The following is a 25,549-nucleotide window of genomic DNA, read 5'->3' as shown; positions in this document are numbered from 1 at the left end:
GACAAAAACAGGAGTTTCACTTGCTTCTTTATTTACATTACGCTCGTCTTCCAGCGTATTCTTACATAGTTTGTCATATATTTAAATTAAATTACAACTGAAATTGAAATCTCATGCTTAAATATGACAGACATCGTGACAGACGTATGACAGCGCCGTGTTCCTATGCAGTTTAAAACCACACACAGAGTTGCTGTATGCTTACAGCTTCATGAACATTGATGTCAAAAACAGAAATGAGGTTCACTGGCTGTAGGACCAGTATTAGTGACACTAGCTGGGAAGTTCTGTGCAGCCAGTGAAGGAAAAGTCAGTAAATGCTGGATGAATTCTTGTCAGCACACCTTTCTGGACAGATGAATAATGTACACTAGCAGAAACCTTGGTCGTAGATTTTCACCAGACGTTTGATGTGGAAAAGTTTTTGCCGAAGTTCCTTACTCTGCTTCTTCTTTGCTTGATACTCAGGCGTCTAGAAAAAACAAAATTTAAACAAGTGTATATTTAACAAACTCAATATTGTCAATTGTAGTAGTGTTACAGTGCAGGAATGAGATAGCTAGTTTATCTTATAATCTGGACTGTAAAAAAGCTAACTGCATTTGTCTAATATATGAAAACATGTCATAGCTCCCCTTAAAGAGATTAAAAAGTATATAGCTGGCCACATTCTGCTTTCAGGTCCTTCTCTGGGTTCCACCCTCCCCTACTGCTAGTTCCTGATGTTCCTGCTTTTCATGTCACTGGTGCTGGTATGAGTCCTGCAGCCACTGCATGCTCTCCAGGGACTATAGAAGTTGACTAAAGTTGCCTTTCCTTAGCTTAGCTAGTTTTCATTTTTACTTTTTTGTAGGTTTCTTATGTGCCTAGCTGGTTTTTGCTTGTTAAACCCGACTGATTTATTGTGACCACAGGGAGCTTGTAGGGGAGAGTTGCCATATTCTTCTCATATTCCCCTTTTTCTCTTGTTTATCTTTGGTTGCTAGGGAGTCGAGCAGTAGGTCTGCTTTTCTGTTGAGTAGCTTCATCAGTCAATGGGTTTTTATTTCATTTTGGTTGCTGTGTTGGTTTTGTCTCTTCCTAAAATGAACTTCTGCTTCCTTTTATTCACAACCTGACAATAAATCTTTTCAAACCGACCCAAAAAGCCTCCTCATGTTTCCCCATCTAGTATTATGTAATTCCCCTTACATCTAGGCCTATTTGGGGATGTAACATGGTCCCCCCAAAGCCCCCAAATTGGGCTGTTAAATCAGAGAACGATGAAATGGCATGTGGGAAGATTTCAGACAAGCAAAGATGGTGAAAAAGTCTTGCCAATTTTGTTTTTATTGATTTCCCTGGTGACTCTAATCCTGCATTTTTTCTGTTTGCGTGACCACTGAAAAAAATTTAGAAAATACCCCTCAGCTCCCTTACTGCAAGACATCAGAAAAGTTTATGGGCTTAATCACCAGCTTCAAGCCCTACTGATTATAAAACAAAGGTCATTTTAAAGAAATGGTCCTCAGCAGAGTTAGAAAGAAGGAGCAACAACTTATGATAAACAAGTCATTAGCCGACTAGCATGCAGTGTCCCACTTTTTCACCAGCTGCGTTGATTTCAAAACGCTAAGATGACGTTGGAAGAAATGTTCGGTTTGACGCTTCACAACTGATCTTTAATTTAACCAATGAGTGATGACGCAGCAGGCATATCCATCTTTTATATTCAATCTATGATTTTAGGTTAGTGTATGTTTAATTTACTCAGTTTCTCTCTAAAGTGAAGAAACTGCAAACTTTACATTATGACATCACAGATCTTCTTATACTCACACTTTTAAGGCATTTCAGTTGGTTATACTCATCTGCCACACCCTAAAAAAAGAAAAAAGAAAGGTTTTGCTGACTTTATGCTGGGAAATGTCAAATACTTAAATACAAAAGCCACAACCATGACTGGCTGATATATTCTCCTGGCTTTTCCACTCTGTGCACCTTATTCCTGTTTTTCTCTACCTGGTACTTCATGGAGTCTTCTTCCAGTGCGTCCAACTCTCGGCTCAGCTTGTGCATCTTGTCGCTGATGTCATCCAGCTCGCTGCAGAGGATCTTATAGCGCGACAGATCTGAGTCAAAATCCTTCTTGTATCTTCTGCGCTGCTCATCTGAAGTTATCTCTGGGTACAGCCTGGAACAGCGTTAATACCAAGACATGAAATCATTGTTACATTAAAACTGTTATTGGGGCAATGGCAGATACTAATGAAAAGCTCCCCTTTGTATCTCCACCAGTATTAAATTAGCTGAACTCCCTTAGAGGCAACTGTGATCCTGACCACTTCTTTCTGATATTGCTGTATTTTACTCTAAAATATTATAAATACTGTGTCATTTCTTTATTAAAGATGTGACTGATTAGATAATTGTTCCTCCTCAGGGTATGATCTTTACTTAATCGTGGGTATAACCAAAGGGGATTTTTAAAAACTGATACCAGTGCTAATTTTTCTTGCTTAGTCGACATCTGCAGTGATATTCAGCATTTTTTTTATTTAATTCTATTCCTTCATAAAAAAAAATTAAGAGACTGTTAAAAGGAAGGAAATGCATCTAAACCAGCACGTAGACTCTTCATTTAGATGTAATGCATATTTTTAACATTATATGAGTAAAAACACATTTTTCTTGTTAAATAAAGAGACGTGTAGTTTTTATGATTTCAGGTTCAAGACTATATTTTGTATTTATTATTTAAACTACTCTGAACACCACTGAAGCTTCTTTTGCTTTGAGTAAATACTTTCTCACACACTGAACTCTCTGAGGTTGCAGCAACCTCAGGACATACCTGTAGAGGTAATCTGTGTGGTCCCGGTCCAGCCCGTTGCCGGTGTCTCCTGTGGTGTAACCAGTTTCATACTGTGACTCGATCATCACCTGAGCAGCAGGCATTGGCTCTCTGTCCTTTTTCCGTTCCTTCTTCACGTAATAAGGTGGAGACCTGATGCTGTCACTCTCATCTGAAGAGCTGCTGGGACAGACTTTGGCCCTGCAGTTTTGGTACAAAGGCTCAGCACCATGTGTCTTGCTCTTGTTTGCAGAGAAACTGTGGAAAATCAAGACTTAACTGAAGATCAGGAACAGGGAAACATAACTTATGTGTTTGACACTGTGACGAAAATGTGTCTCTTTTTGCTTTTTGTACTTCATACTTGTTTGGATTTGAAGCCAAACGTGTGTGTGTGTGTGTTTTTGTAATGTGACCTATTATTTGAACACAGGCCACACTGGAGAATCTGTGCGTCACAGACTCATTTGCTGCAAACATCACCCACCTGTTGGTTTTGTAATTTCCCTCACTGTGGATGCTGACTGCTCCATTGCCGTAGGAGACCGCGCTGTTCTCCGCCCTCAGGTCTGGCGCTGCTCTCTCTGACACAACAACAGTCGGTGCCTGCTGGGTGCTGCGCACTTCTCCAACATGATTCACCTAAGACAACATCCGGACCGTCAAATCATAATCTCCTTATTTACTTCCAGGACCTCTGGTTTGAATAACCTGAAGTCTTTATCTTGGTGTTTTCTGAGATAACGCCATATTTAACACGATGATATAAATAATATAATCCTCCAGAGTTGTGAGATGTATTTTTTTAAGCCGGAAAGAAATCCTTCGACTGACTCTGTCGCCTAAGTGGAGAAGTGCAGAACTGGAGGGTTCTCCAAACTGCTCAGAAACACTTGGCTGAAAGTCGGCATGTCCCTGCCAGACGCGTTCACATGTAGCCAGACTGATACAAGGGCAGACACAAACGCTAGCCTTGGCCTCAGCATGACTGTGTGACAGCTCTCATATCCATTCAGCCATTAAAGAGAGAGAAGCACTCCTCCAGGTTTTCAGGATGAGCTCCCCCTCACCTAAAATAATCTCTTCATTTCTTTCAGCAGCTAACAGAGGCGATTCATTCGAAGGACACACGCGCACAATACAATTTCCCGGTTCCATCTGATGTGAGATGCATTCCACCAGAGCGTTAACAGTGTGAGAGCGTGTGAACATCAATATCATCAGCAGCGCGCTGAAAAGGCTGAGACTGCGGCGAAGAGTCGCATGTGTTTATCAGACAGATATTTTAACACCTACAGTGTAACAGATGCTGCAACCACTGTCAAAAGAAAACATCCTTATAGGGTACGGAGAATATCAGACACTGGAACTGCATTACGCCTCATTTGATCCACTGTCATATGCATCATTAATGAAGGCTTGTCTGACCTATTTCTGTAACAGGGTGCAGTCACACAGGATAAAGGTCTAGCGAGCTGATGTTTGAAAAATGCAGTCAGTGAAATAGATCTTATGAATGTCAGGGTTGCAAGTCAATCCCCCATGTGAGGGTGTGTGGGTGTGTGGGTGGGGAGCACCTAGAGGAAAGCTACAAGGAATTTGATCCACTGCGGCAGACAGGTGCACATTCAGCTGTTATTGTTAAATCCAGACATCGGGATTATTATTAGTAATGGTTCTGATTACTACCTAAATCTGCAGATATTTCTAATTAAATGATTGTGCTGTCTATAAAGGGCTGCCAACTATTAGAATTTAGAAATTTACCCAGGAAAGCTGTTTTTAATGATTGCTTTGACTCACTATTATGGTAATTTGTAAGCCATAGAATCTGCGACATTATGTAAACGCTCATCACAATAAAATCTCTCTGTAACCTTGAGATATTTTTCCTTTGGAGGAGGTCTTGTCATCTGTTCGACTCTGGGGTAACTCCTGATGCTGATAAAAAAAAGCCCCATTAATTACGTTTTTTTTTTAATTCAACATAAGCAACGCACAGTTTTCAGATATCATAACGCATTTTCTTTTAATCTACTTTTCCTATATTCCCTCAATTATCTCCCTTTTCCAGTCATGTAGCACAAAACCGGGGGAAATTACGTCTTAGCCAGGAGTCTAATCTGCAGCAGTGTGTAGCAGCCCCTTCACAGACTGAATCATTTAGTGCCACCACACTCTGTAGGGATTCACACAGCAACACAGAGGCAACTCAACCCTTTTTATTCATTATACATGCCACATACATTATATATGCCTCCCTGCAAGGCAAGCATCTTCAGTGCGAAACAAGAGTGCCCCAGAATAGGGCCTGCCTCTTGATGAAGCAACTTGGTACATGCTTTGCGCTGATAGGAAGAATGTAGGCCAAGACTTCACTGAACTTACTGAATACGTTGCTTCCCTTGCCCTAATGAGTCACGGTGGGCCTGATACGTTCATGTCACATGGCTACTTTAATGGATTAATTGCTGCTAAACATCGCATCAGGCTACTGCGAAATAAAAAGAGCACATAGCGTCAAAGCAGCAGGAATAGCTGGTAAATGCTGGACCGCTGATGCTCTCTGAGAAAAGCTCTCAAACCAATTTTTCTTTTCTTCTCATTGACACATGCGTCAATAAAACCACAAAAGAACTAATTCTTTAAATTCCTCAAACCCCACATCCTTGCTGAGGTCATAATCTGAGATGAAGCATACCTGCATCTCTGAGAAATGCAAAGAAGGCAGATTGGACAGTATGTGCAGTATGTTCCCATTAATAAACGTGCTGTGGAGGATGTTTATTAGTGACATGACAATGAGCCAAATTGCACCTCAACGTTCTGTGAGCTTTGTAGCAGACCAAGTGGCAAAGTGATGGAGTTGTGCATCAGATGGCATGGTCATTCCAACAGCCTGACCTAAACCCATCATGGTTGGGATGCAGAGGGAGGAAATCAGTCAAGAAATGCTTATCGCAGCTGGCAGCTCCTGCAAGACTGCTGGAAACAATTTTTATGATAACTTAAGGAAGTCGCTTGTCAGAATGAACAGCGCTCAAACCTGTTATCAAAGCAAAGGAGGTTATTTGAGGAATGCTTTGTTCACATTTTTTGCTCCGCACATTCAGTAAAGGTCAGAAGTTTACATGCTCTCATCACGGGCTTGAACGTTATGGTAATTTGGGGCTATTTTTTTGAACTGTCCTTTTTGCATGGTGAAATAATTATACAGCATTCATCTTTAATGGCTCTAAAAAGAAACAACAAGAAGTGGGTGCACGAGTTTGAATTTATTTTGGATTTTCTCTAATTCCCATACAGGCTGATGGGCAACTTGCTGAGGGACATTTAATCAAATGTTTGTGAGAGTGTCAATTAAAAGCCCCAAATTACCACGACTGTAAACTGTAATTGTGTTATTTAAATTTTTTGATGTCTTCAGGACTGTTCTACTATACTGTCATGTATGAAAATAATGAAAAACCATTAAATGTGTACAAATTGGTACTATAGTTCAAGCACATGTTTTTTCTGTGGGTAAAATCTTGACCGATGGAACAAAGTGGTGCTGCATGTTAGTCAAGAGCTTCTATTTCTGTCTGTCTCTTTTATCTGTCTCAGCTTTAAGTAGATTTTTTGGTTTCTAAGTCATAATTTATGTAATGTAAATTTAAACAAAAATAAATGTGACAGAAACAACATAGAAATAATGTTTGTAATCTGCATCATATTCACAGCAAAGCACATATCTTATCCCATTGATAAAATCTAAGAAGTCAACCTGCTGTTCAGCGTCATTTCTTTAGATGGATATTGTACTGGTTTCTGTGGGTTTTGGCTGATTATGTGGAGAATAATATCAATTAAAAAATTACTGAACGAGGTGCCGACACCTTTGCTACGTGAGGTTCATTTATTGCCGTCTTTGTTGCTGTATGGTGTAATATATTATGTCATATGTTGTAAATCTGTGAGGTTTGGAACAAAACAACTTAATTTTATTTAGGGACAACTAGTTAAAAAAATATGTTTACCACAAATTCTTCTGGTTCTAAATGAATCGGTCTGAGACTGTGTGCAAAGTGAAACTTAAAACCTGGCTCTTAACCATAAAGTGAGTTACTTTATGAGCTTCCTGATCAGTTTCATGTCACTAAAAGCTAAAACCTGGACCTTGTAATGCTGTCTGACTGTCATTGTTAAATGGTTTCTATGTGCCTGTTATCACTAGTCTGGTTAATCATCAGTCAGAGTGAAACCTGGGAGTGTCAAGGATAAACACCAGTATTCTTTGATTCAACATCGACAGGTATTGTGACTTTGTGACACTCATTTTTCACTGTCAATGCATGAAAACCTCAACAGATTGTTTATATAAATGCTGGGAATTCATTGGTGCTGGTATCTGAAAAAAAGCAATTGTGACTGTTTAGGAAGTGATGTCACTGTAAAAAATGAAGTTATACAAAAATAAGTCAACATCTTTTTGTTAATTCACTTTTTTTTATCCTCAGCTGATAAACATCAGTTCCCCATTTATATGCTGTTTCAAAAATTATAATGAGACTTTACTCACCCAGTCCTGTATATCCTGCCCCTCCGATGGCCTGGCCACGGCCTCATCCCAATGGATGTTAGCTTTTCCATGGCGCCAAATCTTGCTGCGGGTTTTGTAGGCGAAGTAAGCAGAAAACGATAAAGCCACCACCACCAGAAGACCCAACACAAACGCCACTGCCTGAGGAAAGAGTGAACTTTGGATGGATGGATGGATGGATGGATGGATGGATGGATGGATAGATAGATAGATAGATAGATAGATAGATAGATAGATAGATAGATAGATAGATAGATAGATAGATAGATAGATAGATAGATACTTCCTGCTAACCTCCTCGGGGTCCATGTAGCAGTAGTGTTGCAGGTATTGATTGAACAGAGGAAACCCCCCAGGAAAACCGGCCCCCACGCTGCCACTGAGGCTAGGGCTGCCCTGGATGTTCTGACACATCATGAGCATGGGGTTGTACAGCATGCTCTGCGAGCTCTGAGACATCGGGTTCACACCAATAACAAAGATGATGTCAATGATGCCCTAGACGACAAACCGAAAGCAAATTTAATCATAATAAATAAGTGATTTGCCAATGCCACAGATTAAAAACACAGAAGTCTCATGTAGTTTCTACTTACACTAAAAAGTTGGCTCAAACGTTTAATTTAGCATCATTTCTGAACACAAAAGGCTGCAATTCAGTTTCAGGTCAAAATTGACTGATCAGAAGAGGATCCCACTGATCAGCCCACAGAGAACACAGAACCACTGTACTGTGTTCCTCCTCTGAGTGGGGTCCTTCTGCATGGAGTCAGCATGTTATCCTGTATCTGTGCGGGTTCTCTTTGGCTACTCTGGCTTCTTCCTACTATTTAAAGATATGCAGCATGTTAGGTTAGCTGGTGATTTTAATCTAGCCGAAGGTGTGCAAGTCAATTAAATGGTTGTCTGTTTCTCATATGCTGTCCCTGCGATAGACTGGTGACCTGTCCAGGGTGTATCCTGTTAGGACAACTGCTTTTGAAAAGCAGAAGAAGAATGAATGGATGGATGGATGAATGGATGGGTGATGAGTGCTGATCGAAGGGATTTGATGAAAATGAACAACTGAATATATTTGTGACTTGCTTTGTTTGTTGGGTGAGACAGACTCACCTGAAGGACAGCTAAGATGATATCACAGATGAACACAGTGAGGTAAAACCTGCATGTCCGTATGCTCCGTGACCGTGAGAAACTCGCCACCAAGAACCCCAGTGACACCAGGAAGTTGATGGCACCCATGGAAATCATCGCTGCCTTGGCAGACTGAGGCGTCATGTAGGAGCCGCCATAGCCGTAGCTACCTCCATAATATCCTGACCCCAACCCTCCAACACTTCCAGCATCAACAACACCATATCCCCCATACCCAAATCTGTTCATGTCCCACACCAAAGTTGACGCTACTAAGGCGAAGATGAGGAAACACATGAGCACCGTGGCTCCTTGGAAGGTCTTGACAAAACCAGGAGGTGAGAACCAGCGGTAGAAGTGTTGAGGCTTCCCCTCCATGTAGTAAGACTCTGGTGGGACATCGTAGGTATAGGGGGCATTCTGGCTTCGAGGGGATTGGACACTCCTTGGGGGATACAAGCTGTGGGAGGTAGTGCTGTAGGGTGGGCTGTACACAGGGGGGCTATCATAGTACCGAGGCTCATACATGGTTTACTGGATAATGCTCCAATTTCGCCTGGAAGAGGGGTGAAAATGAGACAGAATTAATGCAAGGGTAAATGACTTGAGCCTATATAGATATCAGCACTATAACATAATGCATTTAATAGGAGATTTTATTACGCTAAGTATTTTAATTCAATTTTTTATAGTGTAAATTCTTCAGTGGGATGTTTTGATGAGCAAAATGACTTTCAAAATCTAAAAGATGAATTCACTTCCAACGCATTTTCCCTGTCCCTTTAAGCCCTAATTAAGTGTAGCTACGTTTTAGTTATAAGCACCTTTTTCAGCTCACCAGCATGCAGCACTCTCACCTCAGCCCGTCCCTGAACCCTTTCTAGTGTAGCTGACCCACACTTCATCACTCCAATGAGCTCAAACCCAGCACGCTTCAATTATTCAGACACACAGCAGATAAGAGGTGAGCAGCCATGCGTGGTGTTTTCAGCAGTGGAGAGCCACAGACATAGCCCCTGTTCTGCATGTTACCTGTGAGCACCTGCTGATTGTCAGCACCACTTAGGGAGGGGTGAAGATACAACTTAAACCCCCCAAATTTAACCTTTTCTGTTTGATTTAAACCCGTGAAATAACGAACTCGTGTACTCCTCTGTTACTGCAACTGTGTGCTAATTGTACATAACTGAACATCTCTACATTAAAAGAGGCTCATTCCACTTCAGCCCAGAAAAAAACACTTCTGTCCACTGTCATAACGTGTTTAAAATATGAGCATTTTACTTGGTCGTAAAATATTTTAAACTCATTTGTTAATGCTCGGAGGTTTTCTTTTAATCAATCAGCATCATCAGCGAGGTTAGACGGTCAATAATAATTAAGAAAATTCTCTTTAAATGTAAAAAACTTCAGAGAGGAATCAACAAGGACATATGAGTTACGCAACTTACCCAAGCGCCGTGAAAAACTCATAAACTTTACACCGATCCAGGTTCAGCTGCTTAAACCGCGTCGTTCATGACTCCTGGCCACCACCACACCGTCCGCTTTATATCCCATCAACGATCGTTAACTTCGCCTTTATTTTACTGGATGGATAGTTTCTCCTAACAAAACAATGAAAGTTTCGAAAGCTTCACCCACACTCTCCGGAGCTACCGAGCGTCTCAGCAGGGGCACCGTTCACCCGCTAACGACCTGCTTCACCCACGTGCTCGTGACAGTTTATACCCAGGCTCCTGCTACATTCAAATTGCAGTTTACAACCTCCAACCTAAGTACAACCTACTGATATTCAGCCCAGTCCACGCATTAGACCGAAACCTTTTTGACAAATCTTTTGATAAATTCTAATATAATTGTAAAAGTACAATTCATGTGATCTATGATTCATACTTTATACAATGCAGAGTGATACTTAACTACAAAATCATAACAATAAGTGCATAACTGCTTTTCCCAGACAGGCTGGTCTAAGTATTTCAGACCTTCAAAACCTTGAAGGTGATTGGTTACAGCAGCAGAAGACCACACCGGGTGCCATTGCTGTCAGCTAAAAACAGGAAACTGATGCTACAATTCACACAAGCTCACCAATACTGGACAAAAGAAGACTGGAAAAATACTGCCTGGTTTGATGAGTCTTGATTTACTACCTTACTGCCTACCTGAGTATTGTTGCTGACCATCTCCATCCGTTTATGACCACAGTGTACCCATCTTCTGATGGCTGCTTCCAGCAGCATAACACAAAACTCAAATCATCTCAAACCGATTTCTTGAACATAGCATTAAGTTGGCTATACTCAAATGGCCTCTACAGTCACCAGATCTCAATCCAGCAGAGCAGCTTTGGGATGTGTAGAGTAACATCACAGATGTGCAGCTTCCAAATCTGCAGCAAATATGTGATGGTGATGTCAATATGGACCAAAATGTCAGAGGAATGTTTCAAGCACCTTGTTGAATCTATGCTAATTAACTATTAAGGCAGGCCTTAAGTCCAAAGTAGTTGAGTCTGGTACAACTAATAACTTGTGTAACTAATAACATGGCCAGTGACTATAAATCTGTTCTAATGGGTGTATATGACAAGAGAAAGGATCAACAGGTGGTTTTATTTGTTGTTTGGTTTGTTGTTCTTGTTGTTGTTGTTGTCTTAATAGAAATACCACAGCGGCGGATTTCATAGATAATATCTCTACATTGTGTATTCTATGAGTGCCTGTGGCAGAGTCTACTGAGAACAAGAATAATATTTCTGAGCCGAGTTACTTTACAATACAATTTGGAGAAATTATGCTGCATTTTCCTATTTAACATTTTAAATCAGAGAAACTATGAAATCTCCAAAATATATTAAAATCATTAGATTAAAAATTATTGCCAGTTTCCAAGTTCTGTTAATTTGGCACCTGCAGTTTTTTAACTGAGAACTTGCTTTCGCTGTGATGCCCAAAGAAGAAAAGTGAAAAGTAAAGAAATAACAGCATAAAATTAATATAGTTGTAAAAAAATATTACAGAAAGATATATAACAATCCTTTAACTTTATTTTATTTCTACATCAAGCATGTGAACGTTGCTCGGCCTTCACAGAAATGACAAGAAAGTATTTAGAAACACAAAACCGTCAAGTCAAAGCTCTACAGAAGAAGCATCTCTTATAATGTTGTAGCCCAAGGAATATAATCATGTCACAAACCAGAATTTGTGTAAACATTGATCTAATTGTACATGAAAATACAATGATGCGCAACAATCAGACTTTTCCAGAAGGAAGAATGTTGTCTGTCACACAAAGAAGCAGACATTTTAAAAAGCGTTTTTATTTCATCAGTTCATCAGTTGCTGTGGACACTTGTTTCTGATCTTCTTCATGTCTGACCATCTGCCATGGTCTCCTGGTCATAATCACGGATTCTGTTTTTAATGTGGCTCAATTTGGCTTTCAAGTAGTCACAGCGTTCCTTTTTCTCTAGGAAAGTAGGGTCCTGCGAAACATGCACACAACAGTCTGCTGATTAATGCCTGAAAGCTCTATTTCCAACCTTTCTTACTGATTCATTCTGTAATTGATCTGTGTTAAACATGATTTTTCAGAATTATTTGCATCAGTAGACAATTACCGAATAAAAGCTACTATTACCTGGGCAGAACACAGAACTCTAATACCTCTATGGTTAAATTTGAAAATTGCTACGATTGATTTCAGAGTGAGCAGCTGTAGAAATCGCGGTTTATACTGTCATTAAAAAAACAGAAAAAAAGGTTAAAAAAAATTGTCACTTACATTCCTTTTCTGGTGATACTTCTTTACAATACTTTGAATCCTGCGTTGGTCCTATATGAATAACAAAGTAATTAATTCCCATATAAAAAAGGAAAACCGATGGGAGGTCGGTATGAATCTCACCTCTTTGCTACTTGTCTCTCGGGGGAGTCGCTCCATCATGAGATCCAGCTCTCTGAACTTACTCAGAGTAGCACTGATGTCTCTGTGAAGGTCTTTGTATTCCTGATACTGATCATTGAAAACTGCTTTGTACTTTTCCCTTTCCTCCACACAGCTGATCTCTGGATACTTGCTACAGAAAGGAGACACACAGTAAAACTGATTCTCTGTATGTTTCGAACTAATGGTGTGATTCAACTTATAAATGTTAACTTACATGATGTAGTCTGCAATGATGTGCACTTTGGGGTTCAGATTGACTGGATTCTTTTGGACGTCATGTAGAAGATTATCCCGATTGTTATAATCTTTACTCAGCGCTTTGTCAGCTTCATCATCCCTGAATGATATGCGTTTTGTTGTTACCGGTTTGAGTGGGATGGACTGTTGAAACTCCTCCTGAGGCTGAAGGTAAAAGAAAAACATCATTTGGCAAATACAAAACAAATGAACAAGATGTTCACAACACTATACTGGCATGTGCCATCATTACATGAAGGCTTTTATTTTGAAAAATACAGCTGCATTTCTTTAATGGAACTATTATGTTCACATCTGGCTTCTCATCCTTTCTTATTTTACATTACTATACATATTATCCCAACACACCATTACAGAAAACTATAGAGACATGTTTACTGCACAGGTTATGTGGCGATCTGCACTCACAGTAATATGGTTGTTTTGTTAGCCTACAGTGGCCCAGATGTTGTTGTCAACAGCTGGAAAGGCCATACATTGAAAACTAATTTGCTTCATTCTTGTTTTATGCTTCAAATATTTGCTGTGGGTTACTCATGGGATATATTTTGCTAAACCTCCAATCATCTGTGTATCTGATATTTCTATTTAGCTCTATCAAACCTGCAACGTCACAGAGCAGGCAGCCCTCTTAGACCTGTTTATTTGCCAGTGGGGAAATGATACGGTCATGGGAGCAGTGCTGATGTTATTTTATCATTATCAGTATTGTTACTGGAACAAAGTAGCTGTCACGATCCTGGGTCTTTTGACCCAGCGTTTTGAGTTTTAGTTTATTTTAATGTTTATAGTGTATGTTTAAAGTTCATTAGGTTGGCGAAGTTCATTTGTTTATTAGATTCCCTTTGTGTTTTGTACCCTTGTATTTAAGTTTCCCTCTAACTTCATGTGTTTCATGCTGCGTGTCTTTTGTTGTCAAGTTTGTATTGTCATGTCTGCGTCTCATGTTTCCTGTTTTATTTTGAAGGTCTATGTCAGTATAGTCAGCTTTGCTTCCTGGTTATGTCAGATTAGTGTCAGCTGTTTCCCCATGTGTTTCCACTTCCCCTAATCACCCTTGTGTCTGTTTAGTTTGTGTGTTCTGTTCATTTATTGTCAGGTCGTCTGTTGTTCCACATCATGTTTCCAGGATTTTTCCATGTTCAAGGTTTTGGTCTTTGTTTTTTGTTCAGCAGTTAATTTTCCCAGTTTAGTTCTAGTTTTTTTTCCCTGTGTGCCTCTGCCTTTTGTTTTTGTACTTTTTTTTTAATTTTTAAATCAGCCATATTAAACGACTTGCTTTTTGTTAATATTCAAGTTTTGGGTCCTTTTTGTCAGTCCACACCGTCTGCCTCTGCCAGACTGTGACAGTAGTTGCCCTTGTGCCAAAGATGCAGGTGATAGCTACATTTGCAGGTGCAACTCTGTTCTTTAAAATTCTAAAATACTGCCACACAAGAAATGAGCTAAATATTAACCAACTTTAACAGAAAAAACTGTAATGATGAGCAATTTAAAGGTGGGTTTCCACTATATTAGCCTTTCACAGAGAATTTAACTGTACTGTATTCATGAGGATACCTTCATATATGCAGCTTTGAAATGTATTTCAGTCAGTCTTCAGATTTAGAAGACCTGACCTTGTATTTCATATTTGTTTACAGAGGAGTAAAAATCTGTACCTGGTTCTCAAAATACTGCCTCTCTCTACGTGCAGCTTCATGCCTCCACATCTTCAGACATACCAGGAAGCTTCCTAGATACAGGGCCATGTTGATGAAGATGAAAGCTGTTCCTGCCATCTGGCCACCATCAACCCGACACAGATTTGCGACGATGGGGTTAATACCTATTGTTGTGTAGCATAGCCCCCCGCGATTCAAGTCGTTCAAGTAAACTATCCCTGCTGCCATGTAGAACAGGAAAAGAGCCACGTTGATGAAGGCCTCTGTCAGGGGCCACCACGAGGAGTCGAGAAGTATAGTGCGATAGTACATTGTCATTCCCACCACCAGGAGACACAGAGTAAGGATCCATGAGATTCCAGCTACAGCTAGAATGAAAGGAGTCATAGGACCTCTGTAGCTGTACCCAGACAGGCCCATCCCATTGTTGTATACACCATTATAGAGTCCGTAGCTGTTGGACCATTCACTGTCTTTCTGAATGTAAGCAATGACACACGCAAAAACCATTCCTCCAAATAGGAGCTGAAGTCCAGCTAGAAGCCTGAGCAATCCCGGCCATGATTTCAAATAAGAGTACTTCTGCTTGTAGACCTCCACCTTCTCAGCGTAATACTCTGCAGGGTGGATGCTGGACAGTAGTGACTCCTCTACTGGGACGTGACCAAAGAGACCGTCAGTGGGACTCTCTCTTATCAAAGGCTTATGTGAGCTGTGACTGGAGCTTCCCAGAGATTCATTCCAGTTCCGACGCTCCACCAAGGGACTTACAGGGGGGCTCACTCTGGTCCCATTGGGTAGGATCTGGATACCAGTTGTGCTGGCTTCAGAGTCGCTTTCTTTTGTCCATTTTTTGCCCCATGACTGAGGGATGAGGGATTTCAATCTGTCTTTCAGGCTTCCTTTTTTTTCCTTCTCTTGCTCAGCATAAGGTGGAGAACTGGATGTGCGACCTGTGGAGGTCGCATCATCCTCACCATCATCGGTGATATTATCCGGTGTGTGAGTAACCCATACAGCAACTGGTGGATCTTTAATGGTGGAGGACCCGACCACACCCTCCTGGTCTTGTTTCTTGAATGATTTCATGCTGTGGGCTGATTTTGGGAATTCATTGGAAAAATCGCAGAATCTTTACCACGGCAAGACAAAGAGAAGCTGTGGGAAAGAGAAAGAATAGTAGCATTCTACAAATAACATTCAAACATCTGTATATCAGTTTATTAGGGTAAAAATGAAGCTATATATGTGTATACATACACATATATCTATACACATATATGTGTATGTATATATCTATCTATAGATAGATATATAATCATTTGTGGGTTTCTACTACTGAATTAAAATTTACAGGATATAGTTAAAAATAAAAACCTTCCCGATAAACACAAATGTCAGATTCTTATACAGTGAGGTATCTTGTGCATAGACCTCCTCAACCAGTTGCAAATATATGGTGACACAATATCTCTATATTGAATGGAAAATGAAGGAAAACCTCAATTCAAGATTTCTAAAAGACAGTTGTGTTAGTGGAAAGCCATTAGTCACACCATGTCAAACAGCATGACACATACACCACAAACTGCTGGAATACAGCAACTCCAAAAAAGACCCCAACATGACTCCAGTACTGCTTGGGCTTTGCTAATTACAGAGGACTTGTGTGAGTTGTGACTCACACAATGCCGCGGCTCCGTGTACTTCACTACTGTCGTGATACTATCGCTGAATTTTAAAAAACGGGACACCTGATTCTACATTTGTTTTTCAAATGTCAAATCCAACAGCTTACCTTGACCCCAACTCTCTGGTAACGTAGAGATGGCACTATCTCATAGGATTTTTGAGCCGCAACTGTCCAGCAGGCCCACACAGTTCACTCTCTTCAATCTCTCGGGTGACTCACTCCTGGTTTAGCACACACAGGGAGATTGGCTAATGTGTGTGGACAAAAGAGGTGGTACTAAAAGCTTAAACATTAAACCTGAACCGCCCCTGCGCTGGTGCTGACTGGCACTGCTAGGTTAATCTGTGGGAGAGAGAGTGGCTGAAACTGTTGACATTCATGGAGTGCATGATGTTGGCGCTTTGCTGATAAAAATAGGTTAAAAGAGTGGGGAAAAAAGTACACAATCTAGTAATTAATACTGGATCAGGGACTCCTGGGTACACACAAAAGTTCATCTCGTCAGCAGTTCTTAAAGCATTACGCATATCACTTAAGACTATCAGCAACAGGAGTTTGTCCATGAGATTTCACTTTTCTTTTTAGAGTTGAGAAAGTGTTTGATAAGCGACCCATATTATCAATTACATCTCGTATCTTGCATTGGTATAATACTGCTTTATCATCCCATCATTTATGAATTATTCATTCTCATCTCAGCTGTGACTTTGTGTTAGACTGGGAGCTGGGTATTTGGCACTAGAGGGCAGCAGGCTCCCATGCTTCTCCTGCTCTGAGTTTGGTTTGTCTCTTTATCCCATTTAATGTGGCTATCTTTCCCAGTTACCTTTTCAGTGTTGCACTGAGTGTATTCAGACGTGGCCCTGTGAATAATGGCTACAATCTGCGTTTTAAGATTAGTCATGTCCTCTGAGCTAAATTCATAAAATACATTTAGTTGTAGATGAAACTGCAGGCTTTGATGATGACGTCTCTAAAGTGTTACTGGAACACTTCCCATAAGCGATGACATTGTGATACATGTCTTTTTATGTATCATTTAACCCTCCACAGCTGATTCCAGGAATCATTCCTGCTGTATAGCGTGGCATCACTCGGTGCCAGCGATTGTTCCAAAACAGATTTTCATGTAGAGAAAGCTCGGGGCAAGGACATCTGTAGTCCACCACCCCTCCCCACCTACAGAAAACACGCACGCACACACAAAGCAGTACTCATATCCTATACAGTACAATGATCTTATAATTTGAACAACTCTATCAAGTGCATAGGGAGTTGGTGGACCTCCGGTAGCCCTGGGCGTTGGGCTAAACCTCATTTGGGATTACCATAGTTGTCCACTGTTGCAACACAGGCACCTACTCAACTGCATATAATATGGAGGACAATGCAAAAGCATGTTTAAATATATTATTATATGAGGTAATACTGCTAGCTTAGTACAGTGCCTCTCGGTTTGGAAACTGAAAAAGGTACATGCCTCACACTCAGGCAGAATTTTACTGATCTAAATATAAGCATAATGGCATCACCATCATCAAATGGTACAAAATTGAATATTTTTCAACTTCCACTTTATGATTTTTTTTTAAACTAAGTGCTTAATTCTATGACAACCTAAATACCTGCTTGGTCTTTGCTGTCAAGAGAGCAGGTAGCAAAGGTTTAATGAGTCAGCTGTTTGATATGAATAACCTGTCATTACCGGCCACACCATTACCACTGGCTTTGCTGATTATTTACTGATGTAAATAAAGGAAATATAGTGAAGAGTGAGTCCTTGTGAGGTGTGATGTAGTGTCAGTGTGTCAGCTTAGATTGGAAATAACAGTGTCGATCATCATGGTTTCATAAACAACATTTATTGTGCCCATCTCGGTTGTGGGCCATTACCCCATCATATATATATATATATATATATATAACTGTATTTACCCACTGATGGAGCTAGCCCCCCAATTTGAGAGCCACTTATGTACATGAGCAAAAATTTACAGATGAGGCATCAATGAATCATGTTAGCTGACTCTGTGTTAAGTTGATAGGGAAACTAGGCCTACACAGAAACAAGAACAATACTGTATGTGTACCAATCTGAGTTTTTAGCCTTGGCTGAAATGATCCTTTCAAGTGGAAAACATCCAGCTAGCCAAGCATGTGTGAGTGTGAACATACACATACGCAATATATAGTGCATGTACACTTTCACAGTTGAAGTCCTAGCATATGGTTTGAGAGTTTTGAAAAGAGCTGCCGCCTTCTTTCACTGCTAAATGAAGCAGAGAAGCAATGGCAGCTTCCAGCAAGCAGCCTCATTTGCAGCCGTTCATTCTGTTCGGATCTCAGCAGATGAGGAGATACAGATAGAGCTAAAAAGACAGAAAGAGAAATGATGGATGCTGAAATAAGTGACACTCAAAAAAACATTTGGTGGAATGAAAAGGCCCTTCACACCCACTCTCCACCACTACACCAAAACCAAAATCAATACTCTCTCTGATTTCCCCGAGTGTATGCCAAACCACATTAGTTGAAAGCTATATGCAGGGCATTAAGCATAATGCAGCTCCTAGCTGCTCGTTCCTGAGAAAAGTCAGCCTTGTAATAAATTTAATAACTTAATAAAAACACTTCCCCATGTCTTCTGCAAGTTTTCCCCATAGGATCTTTTCAAACTGTGCTCTTCAGGATCCTATATGCTGATTCTTCTTCCCCCTGTAATTCCAAACTCCAAGGGTGATCTTCAGTCCTCTGCAACATGACTCCATCTCCTATTTCCTCACTGTTTGGCTGAGCTTCAGTACCCTCTAGGGGAGATTGCTGGTAATTTAATGCCACTATTCTTGCTTTTCACACTTCAGCACAAGGATAAGCTGAGTGAATTAAATGTGTTTATTAAGACAGATTGTTAGAGAAGGAAAGGATGGCCATGCGGCATAATTTGTGTGCACCTTTCACAATTTCTGCCTCTCTTTCCTACTTGGGTTTCCACCGTAAAGCGAGATTTAGTTCTATGAGAGCGCATTCAATGTCACGTATGATTGTTATCACTTTAGAGGATAAAAACAATATTTTAATTACTTTGTACTAATTGGATTGTTGAGGAGCTGTTCCCTGTGTTTCCACGGTTGCATGTCTTTGGGGTTGTGTAGCAACAACAACAGGGTGACTGACTCTGCCACTTTTGCGGGATATCGGTCTGCTGCCAAGTCCCTGCAGATTTTACTGTAATTAACCAGCCAGAGCCTTGTTTGTGCATGTGGACATGAATAGTAGCTTGTTATTTGAACATTAATGGCTGTGTACGAGTGTGTGTGTTGTGCACAGCTCACAGTTCACCTTGGAACAGCGCCCCAGCAGCTGCGTGTCCTCTGGAGTGCTGTTTATATCAATACTTCCTCCTGTAATCATGTTTTAGGATGGCCCATGCCTCAGTTTCACAGGACGAAACGTGTGATGTTTGCGTCTGTCAACACATTTGCCAACCCACCTTTCAAGTGTCACATTTTACTTTGGGCTTCTGCCATTTTCCTTCCCTCTTGGCATGGGAAAGTTTCAGATTGGAGTACGCAAATGAAACGGGAAGTAAAGCATTAGGAAGATTATTCAAAACGGAATTTTCAAATCCCAGCGGAAGAAAAAGAAAGAATAACGGTCATAGATGAAGATAGTCTTTAATGTTGACCTTGGTGTCTTTCCTTGTTAGGACAAAGGTTCACCTGCAAAATGAAGGAACAATGAACAGTATACAGAGAACATGTTAAACCCATTTGCCATCCATTAAAAGTTGATTTATTCCAGTGCTACTACGTACATTATGCATCATGTGGCAGTGTACACAGAACAATGATTTGGTTACATTTTTTCAGTTTTTTGGGGAGTGGGGGGTTCACTCTGTACTCAGCAGAAGTGTGTTCTGATGCCTGCTCTATGACGAAAGCCTACTTATAATAAAAGTCCGGGATGTGTTAATCATTTTGTCTTATCTACCATTATCAGAGCAACATCATGAATGTCCCTCACTTCACTATGAAATACTGTGTATGTGTTTCATCTTCTAGAAAAGGATCAGTTCAGTAAATATTAGAATGGTGTTTAGGCTGGTCTTTGTGATGGGATACAAAGAAAACCAATTACAACAGAGTAAGGAACAGCAGATCCTGGATTAAATTTCCTATCTGCAAATGTAAAACAATAAAAGGTCTTTTGGGGGTTTCTTTTGTAACTGCCAGAATTTCAATCCCCTCGTGTAATTTCTAGGCATTTTTTTTTCTACATACCTATGACATGCTGGCAGCCACCTACCTTTACCTTTTCAGCTTTGTCCTGTTTAAATGGTGACATCTACAATGAGGTCATATTAACAGGACACCCAATCTTGCTGTTCATAACCTTCCTGTCAGTGAATGAGCAAAGTCTTTTCTTTTTTTCGTGCCACCCGATGAAGTCCTTAACACCAGCATTGTTATGTCTCTCTGGGGAAGAGACTCCAGCATCTGTGATCCTTTCTGTTGTAACTACACACCAAGTACAAAATGGGACATGACCTGGGTTTCCATTGCTTCTTCCTCCCTTGCAGTTTTTTTTGTTTGGGGTTTTCTTTTTTTTTGGAACCACTTCAATGTCTTTTCTGCAGGCCATCTGTCAAGCCTACTTTTGTATGAGGGACTGATATTCTTAATAATGACAGATGAAAAACGTGAGGGCGTACCAGATGTAATGACAAGGTGGAAACCTTAGATAGAAACAGGCAGGTAAGGCTGTAATCAAGCAGATAGGCTTAGCCATCCTGACTAATTGGATGATACTGATTGAAACAGAGACTGCAAAAGCATGATAGATCTCTTTATAGGCTACTATTAGGGAGAAGTGTAGCACTCTGAGATAGGAAAGGCTAAAGGTGGGGGCAGTAAAGAGTCATGCTTCATCAACTCAAGTTGAAAGGGAAAAAGCTAATATTCATGCTCGATTAAGTTGCACTTGTAGCAAACTGAATACATTCTTAAAAGAAGTGCTCTCTGGTCAATCCAGAGCCTGTGAGATAGCGAACCTGTTTGTTCTCTCACAGGGTTGGACCTAGACTCAGTTAAGCCTAAAGCAGCTTGGAAATAATTAAGACCATGGAAATTATAATGATCCTACACCTGTCCATTTGCTTAAGGGACCACAAATATGAGATTTAGCACTAGCGTTCTTTTGGGACTCAATCTACTGTTTAAATCATCCTAGCCTGCTAACCTGATGACCTCCTGTTCTGTTCTAATGTGCTCTGGGAAAATCCTAAATATTTGTCTTCAAATTAAACTTTGCAAGTCATCACAGCACTAGAATATGCCAGTGCATGCTTTCATAGATGTTTCCCCCTCACTTCTTATCCATCACTGTACCACTCAGATAACCAAAGCAAAGGCCTCAAAGAACAGTTCAATGTTATACTTTACTACTGAGAGCTGTCCACTTAGGCTACAGGTCTGTACAGTAAATATAAAGCTAGTATTAGAAACCAGTTAGCTTATGCTCCTGATGAGTCAATTGAAGCCACAGACTGAAAGTGACAAAACTCAGAAGCTCTGACAGACATGCCCAATTTTACAGTAGAAGCAAAATCTTTACAATGGATTTGGTACCTATAGCCAATTTCCCAGTTTATAACAACTGTTCAGAATAATTTTGACTTAATTAGACTTTATTTGTAATAAAGCTTGAACTATAATTAAGGGTCTATCTGAGTATTTTGTCTTGCTCTTGTCATACTAAAAGATATTTTAAGAAACTGGCTGTTCAGTTTCTTTGATAAGTACATTTTAAGTCTGTTTTTCACTAGTCAAAGTTTGTGTTGTGCTCAATATAACAGAGAACTCCTGATGCATCTTTTTCTAAACTTTCCCAGTCAGTGCTAGCATTACAAACCATGAGTCACTGCAGCTCTCTGAGAAAAAAACCCCCTCACAAAAAAGCCCCCAGTGCATCCAGTATAATCTACATAATGGAAATAGTGACACAATATGGTAGCGATAGCTTAAGAGGAGCTAGAGCTAGCTTATATCTCGGGTTGTTTTGATTCTGGCTGGACTCAGGAATGTAAGTAGTTAATGTGAATTTGTGTTTATTACTTAAATTCCTCCGCATGTATATGACAACATACTCAAAAATTAATCTTGCAGTCTCCCACCAGTTAAGCCAATCTAAAGCTAATTTTATATTTAAAGTACAGACATGAGGGGCAGTGATAACATACTAGACTACAAGACAGCATATAAGTTTAATCGTTTTTTCTTTTTTTTTTAACTGTAAAACTATGGTTTATTTACTTTGAGATCAGTTCACTGTTTTGTAACCCGAAAAGTTTCTTCAGCATTTTTTGTATTTTTGAGGATTTTTTTTGGAAATACTGATTTTTTTTTTTTTAAATCTCTCTTCATATTTTAAACAGGATCAACTTGCTGCAATTCTCTAGGTTCTGAAACTCTAAAAAAACACAGGTATCCTCGCAAAATAAAAAATTGGGGGAAAACAAAATTAAAAAATATAATACAAAAGAAAAGCAACCAACAAACCAAAGGTAATCTAATGAAACCAAGCGTATAAATAACCAGAGCCATCTGGGTGTGATCCATAACTACTTCTGGACAGAACCATGCAAAAGAGCTGGGTTAGTTACTCAGTTTGACCAGTGATGTGTTTGTGCCTGTATCCCAGCAGACCTCAAGCCATGCAATTTTCTGAAGACCACAGGAAGTTCTAATTAGTGGTAGTGAGAAAGGTAGACTACTACATATTTCATATTTGTTGTGTATGAGTGTGCAGCATTGAGCTTAAAGTGAACTTGTTCTCTGAAACACACAAATATGCTCTCAATCTGTCTCGCCACGGGTTTCTCGCTGTACTTCTCCATTTGTCGCTGTGTTAGAAATAGAAAAACCGGTTTTCAAAACATTTAGAGTTGCGGTGTAATGGAGGCAATGTTATGCATGTTAGACATTTTCTTTAAAGTTTTGGAGAGGAATGTATCTGAAAAAGGAATGCAATGTTGTATTTAGACTGTTAACATCGTAAAAAAGCTCTGAAATTAGTAATTAAATAACCCTCTACTATTTATACATTCAGGCACTGAAAAATCACATGTCAATATGTAACTAAAAAAGATAGTCGCTCTCATTTTTTTCCTTGGTAAGAACAAGGAAGCTGATACCTTGAAGTTGGCAATAGTGATCATTTTTCCTACCCAGTAGTAACGCCATATGCATCCCCATTGCTATTTATTTGTGTAACAGTTTCTCCTCCCCTTTAAGTGCATTTTCAATCACTGACCTGAAGTCAGAGCTTTTGTAGCCTCTCCTAAAGCTTTCACCCTAAACTATGGGAAAGAATCCATGACACTAGTCATTTGAAAGGGAAGTCCAATGGTTTGTCTTGTTCTCCTCACCGGACAAACAGGTAGACGGACAGATGGGTGGACAGATGTCCTCCATGGCCTCAGAGGGCCAGCAGGTGAGCCAAGGCCCTCAGCTCCACAGACCAACTTCCCCCCTTGTTGTTAAGGACTCTCCGGTGTGATAGCCAGCTCTCACCTCAGCAACCCTGAACTCAGTCTTTTTCTTTTTCTTTTTCTTTTTAACTATACAAGGGCTTTTACAAAAAAAGCTAACTTGGACAGCCATACAATGGCTAAAACATAAACCATATCTCTACTTTATCTCAGTTTGTAATTTTTTTTCTATTTTTCTTTTTTGGATGCATTTGTTTTTTCTTGATTTAAGTCTTTGCTTGCTTTTCTTTGTTCTTTTCGAGTAGCTCTAATCAGGCCTGTGCTGAGAGGCTCAGTCACAGAGAAACTGGTTTTCTGGATTTTTTTTTTTTTCATTAGGTGGAGAGGAAGGAATGAGTGGGAGGGAAAGGACAAGGATCAGGTCACGGACCAAGATGTGGGTTCATTATTAGTCCAGACATGGACTTGCCAGCAGATATGAGACAGAATTGGATGGGACAGAATGAGGCGACACGTTGGTTTGGGAAAGGTAGGGCTCAAAGGTGATTACAGAAGATTTGTCAAGGTTATCCGCTATCAGAGGAGGTGTGTGGTGCTGTGGAGGGAGAGCGCCGCCTACGGGCGGTGGAAGTCCAGGATCGCTCGGAGCGTTCGGAACGCTCAGAGGCTAGCGAAGCGGGTCGAAAGCGGTGAACAAAGCCGTCCAGGAAGTCCTGCTGCTGCTGGGTTATGGCTTGCGAGATGAGGCAGGGCAGTGCCTGCAGGCTGCCCGTCACTGAGTCCAGCTTGTCCTCCAATGTGCCGATGCGCTTATCCAGCTCCTCACTGCGTTCCTGCAGCTCCGACACCAGGTCATACATCACATTCTGGGTCTAATGAAGGAGAGAAAGTAAATGTGTTTTGGGACAAGAAGGAACAGGAGGACAGAGACAGGAGGGACAAGGGAGGAAGAGGCAAGATAGAAACATTAAGAAGCTGTTTCACAACTTGTTGCAACAACTAAAATTAAGAGATGATATACAGTAGGACACATATAGTGATTAAGGAAAAAAAAACCTTAATGTAACAGTAATAATAAATTCCATGAGTAGACAACTACAGTAAATATATTACAGCAGAGGAGGAAATAATTTAAAGGAAGCAGTAGGAAGGGGAGCTGTAAAGTTTCAGCAAGTCAGCATAGATTTTATCTTCCCATAGATTTTACAACCAACTTCTCCAATCCATTTATAGCTCCTGAAGGTCTTTAATCCTTTATGTGTTTGCTTGACACAACTCATTTATATAATGAAAAGCATCTCTAGTATTTAGGTACTTATTGCTTAACAGTTCATGCAGTTCTGGCCAGCTCAGCATGAGGCATCTGCAAGTAATTATTGCATCTCAACTAAGCAGTTTTCGATATTGCAAAATTAATCACACATTATATACAACATATTGCATTCTTCAACATCACAGAGCATTTTATAAGATTTGCAATTTAACAGTCATCTGCAGAGATTACAAAATACTCATGTAGGGTCTCCAGGCATGTGTGCCCCTCAGAAATCAAATCTAAAATCCAGATGTGAAAGGTTTATATCTCTATGGGGTTTAAAAATAAAGCTGAGCCACTGTAGGGTGTATGCAGATTGATCTGACCATTGAGCACAGTAAGGCGCAAGTAAACACACATTAAAGCGATTGGCCTTGGAACCTTTTAAAATACACACTGGAGTGCAAATGCCATCCACATCAAATGAAGTCAATGCAGCCATGCACCTCCCTTTGAACCCCCTCTCAGCTCTGGTGCCTCAGCTGACATCTGTACAGCCAGACAGAAGCTACTGAAGCATTTCTGTATTCAGCCTCTTATGGACAGATGCTGTTTACAGTGTGTCATCAGGTTCAGGTTCTTCAAACTGAGTAGTCTCGCATTAGGGTTCATTCTCCAAAGAGT

General features: G+C 40.3%; 3 protein-coding genes across 7 annotated transcripts in view; all 3 read right to left on the bottom strand.

Moving 5' to 3' along the window:
- Nucleotides 1-14: 14 nt before the first annotated feature.
- Nucleotides 15-10,277, bottom strand: LOC113010529 (occludin-like). Its single transcript, XM_026149626.1, has 9 exons — nucleotides 10,001-10,277; nucleotides 8,529-9,105; nucleotides 7,710-7,913; nucleotides 7,395-7,556; nucleotides 3,321-3,475; nucleotides 2,834-3,091; nucleotides 2,002-2,173; nucleotides 1,819-1,860; nucleotides 15-472 (listed from the first exon to the last, which is right to left on the bottom strand). The coding sequence occupies exons 2-9, from the start codon at nucleotides 9,075-9,077 to the stop codon at nucleotides 371-373; spliced, it is 1,644 nt and encodes a 547-aa protein (XP_026005411.1). The 5' UTR covers nucleotides 9,078-9,105; nucleotides 10,001-10,277; the 3' UTR covers nucleotides 15-370.
- A 1,333-nt stretch (nucleotides 10,278-11,610) lies between these two features.
- On the bottom strand, nucleotides 11,611-16,449 carry LOC113010518 (MARVEL domain-containing protein 2-like). The gene is made up of 6 exons (XM_026149612.1): nucleotides 16,227-16,449; nucleotides 14,426-15,586; nucleotides 12,721-12,908; nucleotides 12,465-12,636; nucleotides 12,342-12,392; nucleotides 11,611-12,042 (listed from the first exon to the last, which is right to left on the bottom strand). The coding sequence occupies exons 2-6, from the start codon at nucleotides 15,515-15,517 to the stop codon at nucleotides 11,926-11,928; spliced, it is 1,620 nt and encodes a 539-aa protein (XP_026005397.1). The 5' UTR covers nucleotides 15,518-15,586; nucleotides 16,227-16,449; the 3' UTR covers nucleotides 11,611-11,925.
- A 3,327-nt stretch (nucleotides 16,450-19,776) lies between these two features.
- The window catches only part of kcnn1a (potassium intermediate/small conductance calcium-activated channel, subfamily N, member 1a), a 66,097-nt gene continuing 60,324 nt past the window's right edge, over nucleotides 19,777-25,549 (bottom strand). For all 5 annotated transcript variants that reach the window (XM_026148662.1, XM_026148663.1, XM_026148664.1 and 2 more), the window contains one exon: nucleotides 19,777-24,482. In XM_026148662.1, coding sequence (XP_026004447.1) covers nucleotides 24,177-24,482 — 306 coding nt within the window. In that variant the 3' untranslated portion in view covers nucleotides 19,777-24,176. The remainder of the gene's footprint in view (nucleotides 24,483-25,549) is intronic.

Source organism: Astatotilapia calliptera, chromosome 18 (assembly GCF_900246225.1).
Source record: "Astatotilapia calliptera chromosome 18, fAstCal1.2, whole genome shotgun sequence".
Lineage (NCBI taxonomy): Eukaryota > Metazoa > Chordata > Actinopteri > Cichliformes > Cichlidae > Astatotilapia > Astatotilapia calliptera.
This window is presented reverse-complemented; position numbering and strand designations above follow the sequence as displayed.

What these genes read in the sequence shown, in the direction of transcription:
- LOC113010529 (XM_026149626.1), bottom strand. Translation starts at nt 9,077, where the DNA reads ATGTATGAGCCTCGGTACTATGATAGCCCCCCTGTGTACAGCCCACCC. An exon ending in GGCAGGATATACAGGACTGG is followed by an intron (nt 3,476 to 7,394) that starts GTGAGTAAAGTC and finishes ATGTTGTCTTAG; the next exon opens with GTGAATCATGTTGGAGAAGT. An exon ending in AACTGAAATGCCTTAAAAGT is followed by an intron (nt 473 to 1,818) that starts GTGAGTATAAGA and finishes TGTTTTTTCTAG; the next exon opens with ACGCCTGAGTATCAAGCAAA.
- LOC113010518 (XM_026149612.1), bottom strand. Translation starts at nt 15,517, where the DNA reads ATGAAATCATTCAAGAAACAAGACCAGGAGGGTGTGGTCGGGTCCTCC. An exon ending in ATCATTGCAGACTACATCAT is followed by an intron (nt 12,637 to 12,720) that starts GTAAGTTAACAT and finishes TCCTTTCTGTAG; the next exon opens with CAAGTATCCAGAGATCAGCT. An exon ending in GAGAGACAAGTAGCAAAGAG is followed by an intron (nt 12,393 to 12,464) that starts GTGAGATTCATA and finishes TTATTCATATAG; the next exon opens with GACCAACGCAGGATTCAAAG.